At 42.8% G+C, this 12,820-nt stretch overlaps 1 protein-coding gene across 5 annotated transcripts in view; it reads left to right on the forward strand.

Annotated features, from left to right (window-relative positions):
• Nucleotides 1-755: 755 nt before the first annotated feature.
• LOC111258992 (aminopeptidase NAALADL1) overlaps nt 756-12,820 on the forward strand; it is a 36,735-nt gene continuing 24,670 nt past the window's right edge. For 2 of the 5 annotated variants that reach the window (XR_015310393.1, XM_022830635.2), the window contains exons 1-2: nt 756-965; nt 5,577-5,952. Coding sequence is in view for 3 of the 5 variants with exons in the window: in XM_022830635.2 (XP_022686370.1) it covers nt 5,725-5,952 (228 nt within the window). In the remaining 2 variants the exon portion in view is untranslated. Of the gene's footprint in view, nt 966-5,576; nt 5,953-12,820 lie in introns of those variants that run through there. The other 3 variants (XM_022830634.2, XM_022830636.2, XM_022830637.1) reach the window with 3 other exon arrangements.

Raw genomic sequence — 12,820 nt, forward strand, 5'->3', positions numbered from 1 at the left:
ACGTTGCGCCTGCATGAAGTTGATAAAGTGTTGCCCCTCGAAAAATCCCTAGAAACCAAACGTTTCTAGGTGCATTAGTCTACGTGTGCCAACAACTTCCGTCGACCATTGCGTAGCTGTGGGCTGTTAGTGCTAAACGTATGCTCTTGGTCATGACTATGCACGGCCAGTGTAGAAGTACAGCCAACGTATAAGGATAGACCACAATCAAATACGAACAACGTAAATCAAAATGTTGTCACTGTTATCGTTTACAGCGGCGTAACTAGTACTATTTTAATGGACTAGTCAGTTGTCGGCCAGTTAGTAGAAATGCATTACTACCGAGTGGTCCGAGGAGCCACTGTGGGTAGTTCTAGCGCAATTCACCAGATTATTATTATTATTATTATCGTTCAGTTGCTTGCAAGGAGTACGTGCAAAGGTAATGGCTTCAATAGTTGATGGTCTACCACAACACGCCGAGGGGCCAAGTAGAACAAGCTGTCTACTGTTTCGCCTTACCCAGCTCTGCCCTTCTGCGGTAAGTAGCAGAGAAATAAAATGTCAGGCAGCGAATCGTCAGATCGCCGTAGCCTACTCCACTGTTGGATCATTTGACTCTCCGGACTCTGAGTAGAAGGAAATGCAGCAGCGTCGGCGTTTGTTTGTGTGGGGAAGTGCCAGGCGGCGGCAGGCCGGCCACAAAGAATAGTTCTGCCAGCAGTCGTAGGAAAGGGTCTCCGAGAACAGACCCTTTCCCTACTGCAGGACCCCGTGAGGAGATTAGGCACGGCTGATGGTGGCAGGCTGGTGAACGTAGAACAACGAGTGTGGTATGGCAGGCCAGTGGTAACTGTATGACGCGGCGCAGTTGGCAGAAGGGACTGGTTTGAACAGGAAGTAACAGCTGATAAACCCGGCTCAACAGAGCATCGATTAAGTCGATCGAGCGAAGCGACTTCGAAGTGCCCAGTACTTTAATGGTGAGCAGGAAAGTTGCTGTAGAACGTAGCACTCATCTACCGGTTGAGCAAGTTCGAAAATACCAACTTTTTTTTGTCTCAAGTTGGAGATGACTCTATCTGACAATTGCGAAACAAATAGAGACGATTAGCCATAATAGTGAATCGTTTTACTGTCTAATAATCATTGAAGCAGATCTGAAACTTACAGAGTACACTTTATTTTGTTTCAATAAAGTACAAATCAAGCAAAGTGCTTGGTTAGAAGTTGGGCCTATGAGTGGCAAACGGTGCTTTAAGGGATAGTGCATTGTGCCAGTTAGCGAGTGACAAATGAAAATAATTGTGTGTTTGTAGGCAAATAGTACGTTTGTACACTATATATATTGATGTGTGTCTATGTCTGTGCGTGTGTATGTGTGGGTGTGAATAGTCCCCAAATTAGGGCAGAATAGCCTATGAGGTTGTAGGAGTGGCCGTCTTCCAACCGAAATATAGAACAATGTGGTACCGCTAAATATGAAAATCTGAATTGCCGGCAACAACTACTGGACGACAAACATTGCCAAATTAAATATCGCTACTGTCGCGCTGTTAATGGAATATCGCAGTAATCAACGGCGACATGAAACGATCGAAGCGACCACAGTTTACTTCACAAGAGCTATCCAGGCTGTTTAGTGTTGTCTTCTACCACGCAGGATATCGAAGACGCGCCCCATTTTTCTATCCAACGATGCGCGTATGAACGCGGCAGTAGAGGCTCGCTCGCAAAGAACAAAAGAAAACGCATTTTTTTCCTTCTCGACTACCAGTAAATATTTTACGTCTTTTGTAAGCGTTGCGTTCGCTGCCGCCACGGGGTACTGATGCCATTTCAAGATGTGACCAATCTGCCAGTTGCACACCACCGAGACACCCGGCCCCCTACGTTTCCAGGGGAAACTGAGAGTGCTAGGGACAAACGGGCGTGAGTGGCGGCAGCCAACGGAGCGCCAGCCTTCCCCTTCGCTGAAGACAAAGTCTTGCCGCTTATCCGCACTGGCTTCGTGGATGTTGCTTCGGATGGTATTCCCGAACTAAAACGATAGCACTGCGATAGCATCGATCCATTTATTTCACCACTGCTTCTACTACCGCCAGCGCAGCTTCTGGGAGATCCGTTGAGAGTCGGTAAACAGGCACAAGGATGGTGACAGAAAAATCACGAGTCGCGAAGAGCACCGAAGTTATGTAAGGATTAGGGTGGTGTGATGATTTCCTGTGAAACGGCGTTATCTGATAGCCTTTTCTCCCCCGTATAACGCGCTTTTTTTGAGTGTTACTGTCCCCGATTGCTTTAGGAAAGAAAGGCCTTAGGCGTTTTACAAAATTATCTGAAATGCTCCGTTAAACCCCTACACAAGGTCACAGACAAAAGGATACTACCTTAGGCGCTCCTTGCAACGCCTGCTTCGCAGTCCAATCAAGTGAATGAATGGTGACATAAGTTTCCCCACAAGCGTGCTCAAGTTTAGGTTCGAAAACAAAGCAACTTCAGGCTTACCCACGTTTAAGAAAGGGATCAAATAAAAGTTTTAGATTTAGAAATGCATTTTAATAACCGTTACCCGTGTCTTTTATTTATAAAGAAGTGTTTGCCCTACGTCTATCTTAGTAAGCTTAGCTGTAAACTAACGAGTGCCCTTTCCGTATACGAGTGTTTTATACACAGAATAGCCATTCGCTGGACTAAGACTCCAATCGCCATAATGTTTTTAGATAAACTGCACCTTGGTTTGCAGCACATACACTCACTTTTTTTGTTAATAATAATTAATCCAATAACATAGTTTGCGATCTATGGTATAATGGCGACGGGCCAATGGCCACACACACTGTTAACTATCATTTAAGCAAAATAGCTGAAGCATTATTTAACTTATCCGCGCTCTGATGGCCTGCCCCCTAAGCCAGGCCCAGTTTTACAAAAGCCAAACGTATGGGCTGCAAAAGACAAGAAACATAACGACCCCATGAACCAAACATATTAGATATGTAGAAATGCATGTAGAGCAATCATAAAACCTTGCGTGTGTGTGCAAACATTTCAAAGCCTTGTAAATGTCGCAAGTAAAGAAAGCCATGAAAATCTTGCAAATTCTTATCTCCTAGATGCTCTATTCCAGAAGCGGGCACTTTCTCTTGGCTGGATCTTGTAGAAGCTCTAAATGTCGCATTTCATTTTGTCATTTTACAATAGTAAAAGCGTTTCTGTTCCGTTGCCACCTGCCACTGTTTTAAGTAGCAGTTAGGCACATCGGAGGTTATAGGACGTAAGTCCAAACACAAGAACAGAACATCGAAAGGGTGACCAGACGAAGCTATGGATAATCGTAATCGACTTTTATCTGCTAAAAGTTCCCTATGGGTTTCTTCTTTTCTGAGGAGCCACTGTGCCAAATATGACTGACTTCGCCAAATTTTTGGCTATAACTTTGCTAGTTATAGGACGGGGAGGAAAACAGGGAAAATACTCAGGAAAAGCTTTCCTCGGCAGATTTGCTACCGCCTGCATCGCTAAGTAGGACGACTTCGAACATCTATTTGCGGCGTACGCTTTTTTTTATATGCCTGACGATGATTAGTAGGTGAGCTGTTTCCGTAGTGTACCTAATATCGATTTCTCAAATCGTTCTTATTGTGGAAAGTTCGTAATGAAAAATTTGAGTGGCTCACTTATTTATTAAAGGTTGGTTTTAACTAATACCGTAGCGACACTGGTTACTGGTGCATAGGGAGCGTCCGAAACTTCTGCCGAATCTAGGGTCCGACATTCTTTACTGATCATTATACTCTATTAAACACAGGATACAAACCAATATAAGTTCAAGGAGTCTACCAATACAGGAGACGTTGAACGCAATGGCGTTTGGAAAACACGTAAAGAGCAATGTTGGAGTTTGCGAAATAAAAATGCCCGCAGAATAAAGATAATATAGTTTGCATCTCGAGCGAACGCGTACATCTAGCAGATTGTTTATTACCCAGCGTTCTTCTTTCAAATGAGGTCCCTTTTCAAGTTGAAAAACCCAATTTAGATGAGTAGATGGTTGTTTTGTACAATTTTGAACGACCCTTTCGACCCAGCCGATGGACGTTTCAACTGCTACCTAACTTAAGGTGGCGGTATCATTTGAATGAATGAAAAGGTGTGAATGGTGAACGAAGTCTCATTGATAAGGGGACTAAGCTAGCTTAGCCTAACTCAGCAAATCACAGCGAGTTTTGCGGTTTTTTAATAATTCAGCTATCTTATTTGCTGCGCATTTTGTCAAAGTTTGTCTCCAGGATAAAAAAAAATTCGATACCAATCGTTGGACACTACCGTCTTTGTTCAGAGATTAACAATGCACCTTTAAGATCTTCCCTGAAGCGTCAGTCGATGCTTGCCGGGCAGACGTTGGCATAAATCCCTCTGAGCAGAATCCTTCTGCTCCTTTTGTAGCATAATACGAGAGGAACACTTTCAGTGTAAACAGGAACTTCCTGAAATGTTGATCAAAAACAGCATCTAAGTTTTTTAGTTCCGAACTGTTGCTACATCGAAAAATCTGACATTCAATTGTCTAACGTTTGGAAATTCGGGTTAGATGTGAATTCGACGACCGCTATTAACGGTTGCTCCACCCCACCATAAAGCCAACAACATTTGGGGAAAAATAAGTTTTCAGTTCGAAGTTAGGCGCGTTTGATCCCATATGAGATGGAAATGTCGCTATTCTTCCCTTTTTGCTGTCCGTTCATTCGCTACTAACTCCCCCACTGAACTACCACTAGCGCTAATTCTGCGATCTTTTCTTCGCTTAAAATGGAGTACTGTGAACGTATTTAGGGAGCATAGGTTCTCTAGTCACAAATAAGTTAATTGCACCAGCGACGAACAGAACAACCCTATATTTTGTTAGTGTTGCCTCCACATTAAACGTCGTTTACAATTTGACAATTACATACATACCGTCGCTAACGTTTCTCTAACCAGCGATGTCTATCAGCTAGACCAAGGATGCCTGCCCGTCTGCTACGGTTTTGCAAATACATTTCTCCTACAAAACAGCTCACAGGATATGATTAGTTGATAAAAAGGATGCACTATGCGGATGAGCCAAAGTGTTCCCTTCGGTGTGTTCAGTACGATATATCTAATAGATCAACATAACTACAAAGTTCTACCTACTTATCGCCTTGTCGATCGCTCTGTATTTCCGTAGCATCAAAAAATATTCATATCACACAATTCGTATTAACAAACAGTTAGCTAAGTAGCATGGGGCCACCTACTTAGTCATTACAAAACGATTTATTTACCCTAAACGAGATTCTGTTCTGTATTTAAGATTAAGGGAAACTAGATTGTGTCGACGCTATGAGATGTCAAGCCTAAAAAATAGCCGCGATGATTAGTTAGTGTGCAACAGAGGCAAAACTAGATCAATGCATTTACTATACGAAAGTGTAAATACAAAAACGTTTCGGATCACTCTATTTTCTGACACGTTTCTTTCGCCGTACGATAAAATTTACAAACAATGCAAACATGTACTTTACTATTGCCGAACTAATCTTGCTATAATCACTCGATTCTGACGCAAGCGCCCTCGCGATAGCCGTTGCAGATAGGGGCATCATATAGTCGAAGTGGAGCGAGCCATGCTGAGAGTCTGAGGTCGTCAACCGTGAGGGAAAAGCGCCGAAATGAGCAAATGAATCAACAACACAAGCTGATTTTGATGATTTTAACATGGGGAGCGGTATGGAGTTCGTCAAGGGTTATACAAAATGGCATACGAGCATTGGAGACGGCGTCGATCTGGAGTTGTGTTCGCCGACTGGATTGCCGCCCTGTTCACCGCCAGGCGGCCGACAAACGTCAGCGGTTACTACATCCCCTTGTAGTTATGGGCCATTTGCACCGACCACTTCGTCCCAGGAGCACTGGCTTCAGGGCGGAAAAGGCCTTCTTATAAAGGTAGGTACCACTCTTTAAGGGACTCGATCATATAGTGGAATGAGGTCTCATATCATCATAGTGCCACCCTGAAATGTTACTGCAAAGACGAGACCGACCTAACTCGTTGACTGGACTTCTTCCCTTTATCTTGGAGGAAGAAGAAATCGTTCGAAGATTTTCATCAACCTATTCTACATATTTATCACCCTGTTGCTAGAAAATTGTAGGGCTCTTTTTGTGATTTGTGTAAAGTCATCCGGGTAACACAGGAAACTGTAGAGAAAGACAAATAATATATATATACGTAGTGTCCAAAGGCCCATTGGAGTCTGTCTTTATTTGCTCGCTTTCGCTTGATGTATCTGCTATCCACAAACTGTAGAGATGGCCTGTTTAGTCAGGCTGAGGGTGTTTCACATACGCGCAGCTTTATGCATGGGTTTCCTTTGAAGGCAGATAACCTGGCCATTATTATAAAGACTTATTTGCAGAATGGAGCCTGCGGTGAGACAAAATCAGGGGATTACAAATAAAGCACCAGAAAGAAATTCCTGATATCAAGTGACATTGCGGAGCTCATTTTTCGTCTCTACGAAAGCATTAAAATAAGAACGATTTATTGTTTTTCTAGACTACTGATTTCCTAATACTATTTTAGAAAGGAATTTTTGCTAGTTACCTCCTGTACTTTTGAGAGACTGCACCTACTTCCAAAAACTATCGCGTATATGTTTTTACGGCCAAACAAATGAAGGGTGGCAAAAATGTACCACAGCCATAATAGGGATCATAATTTTATTTCCTAATTAGTGCTTGAGTTTTACGGAATTTATGTCCGCGTGATCCGTCCCTTTACGATTTATCTTTCGACTATTGATCGCTTTTTTATCTCTATGTAAATGTTCATCGCTATACTTGCTTGTTTTAATCAGCATCTAAATATATAAGAATCTCGTGTGCGGTATAGCAAATACGGGCCTAGTTCACGTATCTTTAGCACAACCATTTCTGACTGCATTCACACGCATCGTCCAGTTGCTTCACATAAGTCCGCTTTTTGTACCAGGCCGTTCACGGTAGCAGCTCTGCGCCGGCGGTACATTTTGGATAAAATTATATTTTACCTAGGCAAAAAGGAGGAACGAATGCGGAGCTAACGACCGTCCGTTAGAGTTAGAAGTGAATGTACGCGTGAGCGGTGTTTCCGTATGAAATTGCGCAATGCTGGGGGGTGGCTGTACTCGTTGCACACGCCTGCGAGTCGCTTTGGGGACCGGTTGATGCTCGATGCACCGAACGGAGTACGTTTCTTCAAGCTTCCGGAGCAGGCGTCTGCTCCAACGGCAAAAGCACTCGTCGCTACTAAAGGCGTTACCGACACCAAGAAAAATGTGATATGGCTTGACTTCCGGTGTGAGACCCGGGCTGGGAAGGCCCAAGACAGCTCATTCTTTCCCTCTCCGCTGTCCTCTAGCTACGGTGGGCATGCGAGAGGCAACGCTCTTGTCGGCTTTTGCTACCTGCTCTACTCTCTGCCAGTATAATACTCATATACGGTAGCTTGGAAAGGAAAACGTAGCATTTTCTAGAAGGGATTTATTTTTTGTTTTAAGTATTGCTTTGTCGCTTTCTGGACTCCCTTCAGCGTTTGCACACAGACATGGCTTTCTATTAGCTTGCCAGCAGCCTCCGCTGTCGCTACGGCGACACCAACGGTAAAATCTGACGCATCTCGCATGTCAGCGGCGTACGAAGTGACGCCTCTGATGTACCGACAGGCCGATTTTGACAGAGACCATGTACGGATAGCTAGTGAGTTGTACATAGAAATATTATATATGAGCGATAGACACTAAATGAAGTAGCAACGTGGGACAGCAGCTTGAGAGTGCGATGGAAGAGAAACAGTGCCGGTGAATGTGGTTTTCTTAAGGACGTTCTCGATGCCCGTTAGTATTAGTAGACTGATTAGTGGTCTTGTCCGCTGCTACCTGCTGTTGCAACGGCAGTTATCGCTGTTGGTGTTTTTAACTTTGTGTGGTGACTTTTGTTTTTTAACACAAAAATTCAGTTGGTTGTTTAGCCCTTAAAAAACTCATAAGTTTGGCTTTAATGGCTCCGGGAAAGATGGCGACGAGCTATAGCAGAACTACTGAGGAAAAGCCACGACAAAGAGGATGGAAACTGACGAAGATACGATACAACTATAGAGCCAGTTGACAGAGTCAAGTGAAGAGCTAGGAACATCAACGAATCGGCAGCATATGCGAAAGAATTGAAAATTTTATTTTCACTCAGGCAGGAAAAGCAATGCAGTGAAAAATAAGTATTGCTATAAAATGTAGATCGGAATATAAAATGGAGCCAAGCAAGCAGTGATAATTGTATACTCGGCTAAGGAAAGGGTCGGCTTGTTACGCATCTATGTTGTGTACGAAATTTTAAATTATTGGTCATATATCTGTACTGTAACGCACTGATACTAGTCTTCTTCGAGTAAGATCTTTTATAGTGAGAAATTATAATAAAAGTAGCCGCTGATATCGATAGTAGACTGGTTGTATCGCTTAGAATTTTCTCTACCGTACATAATTTTGCTGCTTTTGCTACATGTCGGATTTTCCTGATCGCCGAGTGCAGCTGTTGATTTTTTGTTAGAGATTGTCTGACGGCAAGCATAGAGGCGTCGTGTACTGATCCTCTGTATTGAATTGAACAAATCGTTCATTAGCTTGTCCGAAGCTGTTTAGCAAAAATAGCAATATTCGAATAGCTGTTGGACTGCGGTCGACTAGGGGACGAAACTCGATCGATATTTAAATCGAACTTTTGGCTATATAGGAACGAAAATTGGAAGAAAAAAAAGAAAAAAAAAAAACAAAAATGGACGACCGAAAAGTGGAATCCACTTCAGCACTTCGAGTCGCTGTGATCGGCGAAGTTTTCCAGCAAGACAGAGCACAAACAGCGCAACTCAATGTGGGGTGAGGAAGTTTCATTTCGACTGCCGAGGACAGCCTAGAGCTTAAAGCCTGCGTGTCAATCGACACGACGCAAACGGATCACAAGCACAAAAACACCGTTGTATAAACATTTATTGTATTTATCGAACCTACTACTGCGCTTTCAGAAAGCTGTCAGGTGTACAATGATGCCAACTGCTATACAAATCGAAGAGTTTAGCCCAACGTATTTATTCAGCTCCGCAGTCTTCGCTATGCGACCAGATTGATGCTCGAAAGTCATAGATTACAATTGGAACGATGTTCCTTTTACAAGGCGTAGCAATCTCGGGAGAGCTGAGTGCTCTGTCTGTCATGAACGGAGCCCAAGGGTTCCTAGAAGCCTTGACACTGTAGAGATTGGTTATGGTAAAGATAGTAGTGGTAACACTGGTTGGTAGTTTAAAACGACTCCTGGAGTCAAGGAGCATCGGCCGGAAAAGCAGGAAGTGCACACTAAAGGACGTCTTCGGTAGTTTCCAAGGCAGTCGCATAGCGCAAGTTTCAGATTCTTAACTCCATTACGGCGAATGTATGGCCAGATGCCTGTTACTGCTGCCTTTGAACGACTAGTAGCCAAGAACGAGTTCTGCATTGCAAATTGTACTGGCAAAAGACGCAACAATGAAAAACGCGCCGACGTTAAGGCTAAAGCTACCGTGAACGCAGCATTGTTACCCGTTGCTCCTACTGGGCGCTCATGTTCAGGTACGCTGTTACTGGTTGGAGAACAGCGCTCTCACGATGCCCGCCATGGCTCCATTGTTGGACTCTGCGACACTCAGCTTCAATGACATTCACACGTTGGCAATGACAGGCCAAGTCTAGGTCTCAAACCTTCTCAACATGCAATGTCACATCTATCCATTTTGACAGAAAACGAGCCTTAATAGATTCTAGCAGAACTACAACATTTACTAAAGACGTTAACTATAAATATGTATGTTTGCATTTTTTCCTCTTCGAAAGAGTTAACCCTTGTTAAGGCTTTATATCATCTCCGATAAAGTCCACAATAACAAAGCTAAATGGGTCATTTAGACTCGGTAAAGGCCAACCCGCGTGTTTGCTTTTAAAAGTTATATTAGGAAAAGTATATTGCAGAGAATTTTAAACATCTTGTGGATATGAAATAATTTTAAATAGTTAGATTCATAAAATGGGCTTTTGTGAGTTATAAAGCGTTTCACCTGTAAATTTTCCAAACTTATTCTGAGTTGAATTGTACAAGTTCTTAACCTGATTCTTAGCTTTTGAGAGAATAGGACTCAACTAAGTGAATCTGCATCGATTCCATGGATTGCAGCCCGTCATAGTTACCACTAACTTTTAACCGGCACATACATCCCACATTAACGGAGCATCTTACCTATTAGTACGGGATTCCAGTTCGCGTTTAGAAAAAATCTCACAATTCGTTCAACAACTGGATTTAACACTTAGTTTAGCTGCATAATAGCTTAGCGCCTAACTCTGTTGTCGGCCTTCTAAACGGGCCTGAATCTAGCTTTTTGGGGGAGTACATATTAATATGGGCTTATTAAATTTTGCCGTTCCACATATTCAGGGTTTGTACTGCCAGCTGAGACACATGTTATTAATTTTCAATATGCAACTATCATAAATATAAAAGCGTGCATGCGTGCGTGCGTGCGTGCGTGCGTACGTATGCCTAGGTCTGCGTTAAAATATAGCAGCCAAAAAAATAGCACCGTATTATACCGACGACGGCTAGTTAATTAGACAATGTTGTGTTAACTGCTCACGTTTTTACGACGGAAGAGCACTTTCCTGCGACATAAAACTCTGCTATTGATTGAGCCTAAACAGAGAAGAATGACAGCGAGGTCAATGGAAACAGTGAGATAAGAGAGCAATGATCCAGACGGCCGAGTCTAGGCACAAGGTCGACTTCAAAAGTTGAACGGGCGATGGAATAACATGGTCCATTTTTTCTTAACGGTTCATTTGTTTCCCAGCCACGGCCAATTATTCCACTTGACTAGCTATCCAGTAAATATTATTTCTCACTTGCGTTGTTTTGGCTTCAAGAAGAAGAGGACTTGAAATTATCAAGTATATAATTAGCTGCAGTTTCTATATAAGTCGCTCGAAGGGTAAATTAGTGACTTACCATGTCCACTCCCGGTACGCGCGTAACGCCTACGTGTTTCAACGTCACCTAGTATTAGTATTGAGAAACAGCGAATTAAACTATAACGCCGACATACAACGCAGATAAACAGGTGGGCGGCAATAACGACGACATGCTCTGTGTGGTTCTTCGAAATATATTTATTGGTAAAAATGGGCTTGGCCGAATTACAAAGGATCACATAAGCGCTGGTCCGCGTTTTTTCCCGTACAGATAGATGCGGTTGTTACACGGTGGAAAATACTGACCCGCACGCGGTATCAGACTAAGAGGGCACAGAAACGCGACCGCAGTATTGTCGAATGAATGCGGTGGCATCTCCGGCTGACACACTGATGAGTAAAAATTTAAGCTTCGAATGTCACTGATATAAAAGATGGGATCGAGAGCTTAAGGAGCGCTTCATAGTGGTGGCTAAATAATCAGGCCCAGGTTAGAAAAAGCTAAATACGGTTAGATAGGTACCGTATGCGTAGGACACCGTTAGTTAGTTGCCTTTAGAGCGCAATCGTTACGATAATTGCTTTTCAAATTATACATGTGCTCATAATTGCTTGCGAAGTACTTGTGCCAAAGATTTATGTGTGTATCTGAGCTGAAGTGTTGTTTAAAGAAATTAGGCCCTAGTATATCGTAGTATAGTATACCCTATTAATGTGTGTATAGATCTATTGCTGCTGTGTAGTAGGATAAATGACCTGGCTTTGCGTAGGTACCCCAGCGTTTATACACGTTTCAGACAAACAATGAACTCTAATATTCAGTTAAATAATCTTCAAAAGGTCGAAACTTTTCAGCTAGGGAAGGTAGAATAGCTATCTTTACGTATGTGTCGAACGTATTCCCTTTAATCGTTTACATCTTGAGGCCAGTGCTCGAAAAGCCAGTCAACATTTGTATTCTTGCTTTCGTTGTCGATGGATTGCGCGAGAGAGTGGACGGTAGGATCCGCTACGCAACCTATCGCACTCCTCAACGCGTGGAAGTATCAAATCAAAGTCAAACGGAGATAAATCTAAGGAATCTGGAAAATGGTATCATCGTTCAGTTCTGTTTCTATTAGGCCGTGCTTGATGACTTAAGCGTTATATTGCTTCCTCTGATTACAGTCACAGAACATTATGGCGACAGCGCGCTCCAGGGGGGGTCTCTTATAGTTATTATTATACTGTTATAAAAAGGCACAGATGTATTCTGTTTACATCTGTGTCGACTTAGCTCTTCAGGAATTCATTGTACGTTTTTTTCATGTATTTGTGGTGTGTACGAAGTCGACCACGTTCGACCGTCTCCCACGAGAGACTGTCTTTTCATTTAGACGCTGACAGTCGAGATGTTGATTAATACTAAGTGTTCTCATTTTTCTGTCGCATGCTCGTGTCGACTTGAGTGAACGTATAGAGTTCCTTCTTGTGTTTTGCATTTTGTGTTAGGCTTCATTGAGGATTACATATAAGAAGGTATATTATTAGGCACATTTTCGCGACGGCCTCGCGTGAGAAACTGGAATACTGAGGAACTCAGTCCCCTGGCCTATCGAGCAGCAGTTTTCTATGGCCTAACGACAGCTCCTCTAAATGTGTATATAATAGGAAAAGTAACTTCGCCCATCCATGCCGTTATCCTTATAGTATTCTTAACTAATATATCTGCCAATCCAAAGTGATGGAGCTATGACGTCGACCACACAATACGGAATGAATTACCGCGTCCGCTTTACTGTTTTAAT

This window comes from Varroa jacobsoni, unplaced genomic scaffold, assembly GCF_002532875.2.
Source record: "Varroa jacobsoni isolate VJ856 unplaced genomic scaffold, vjacob_1.0 scaffold_284, whole genome shotgun sequence".
NCBI classification, from domain to species: Eukaryota; Metazoa; Arthropoda; class Arachnida; order Mesostigmata; family Varroidae; genus Varroa; species Varroa jacobsoni.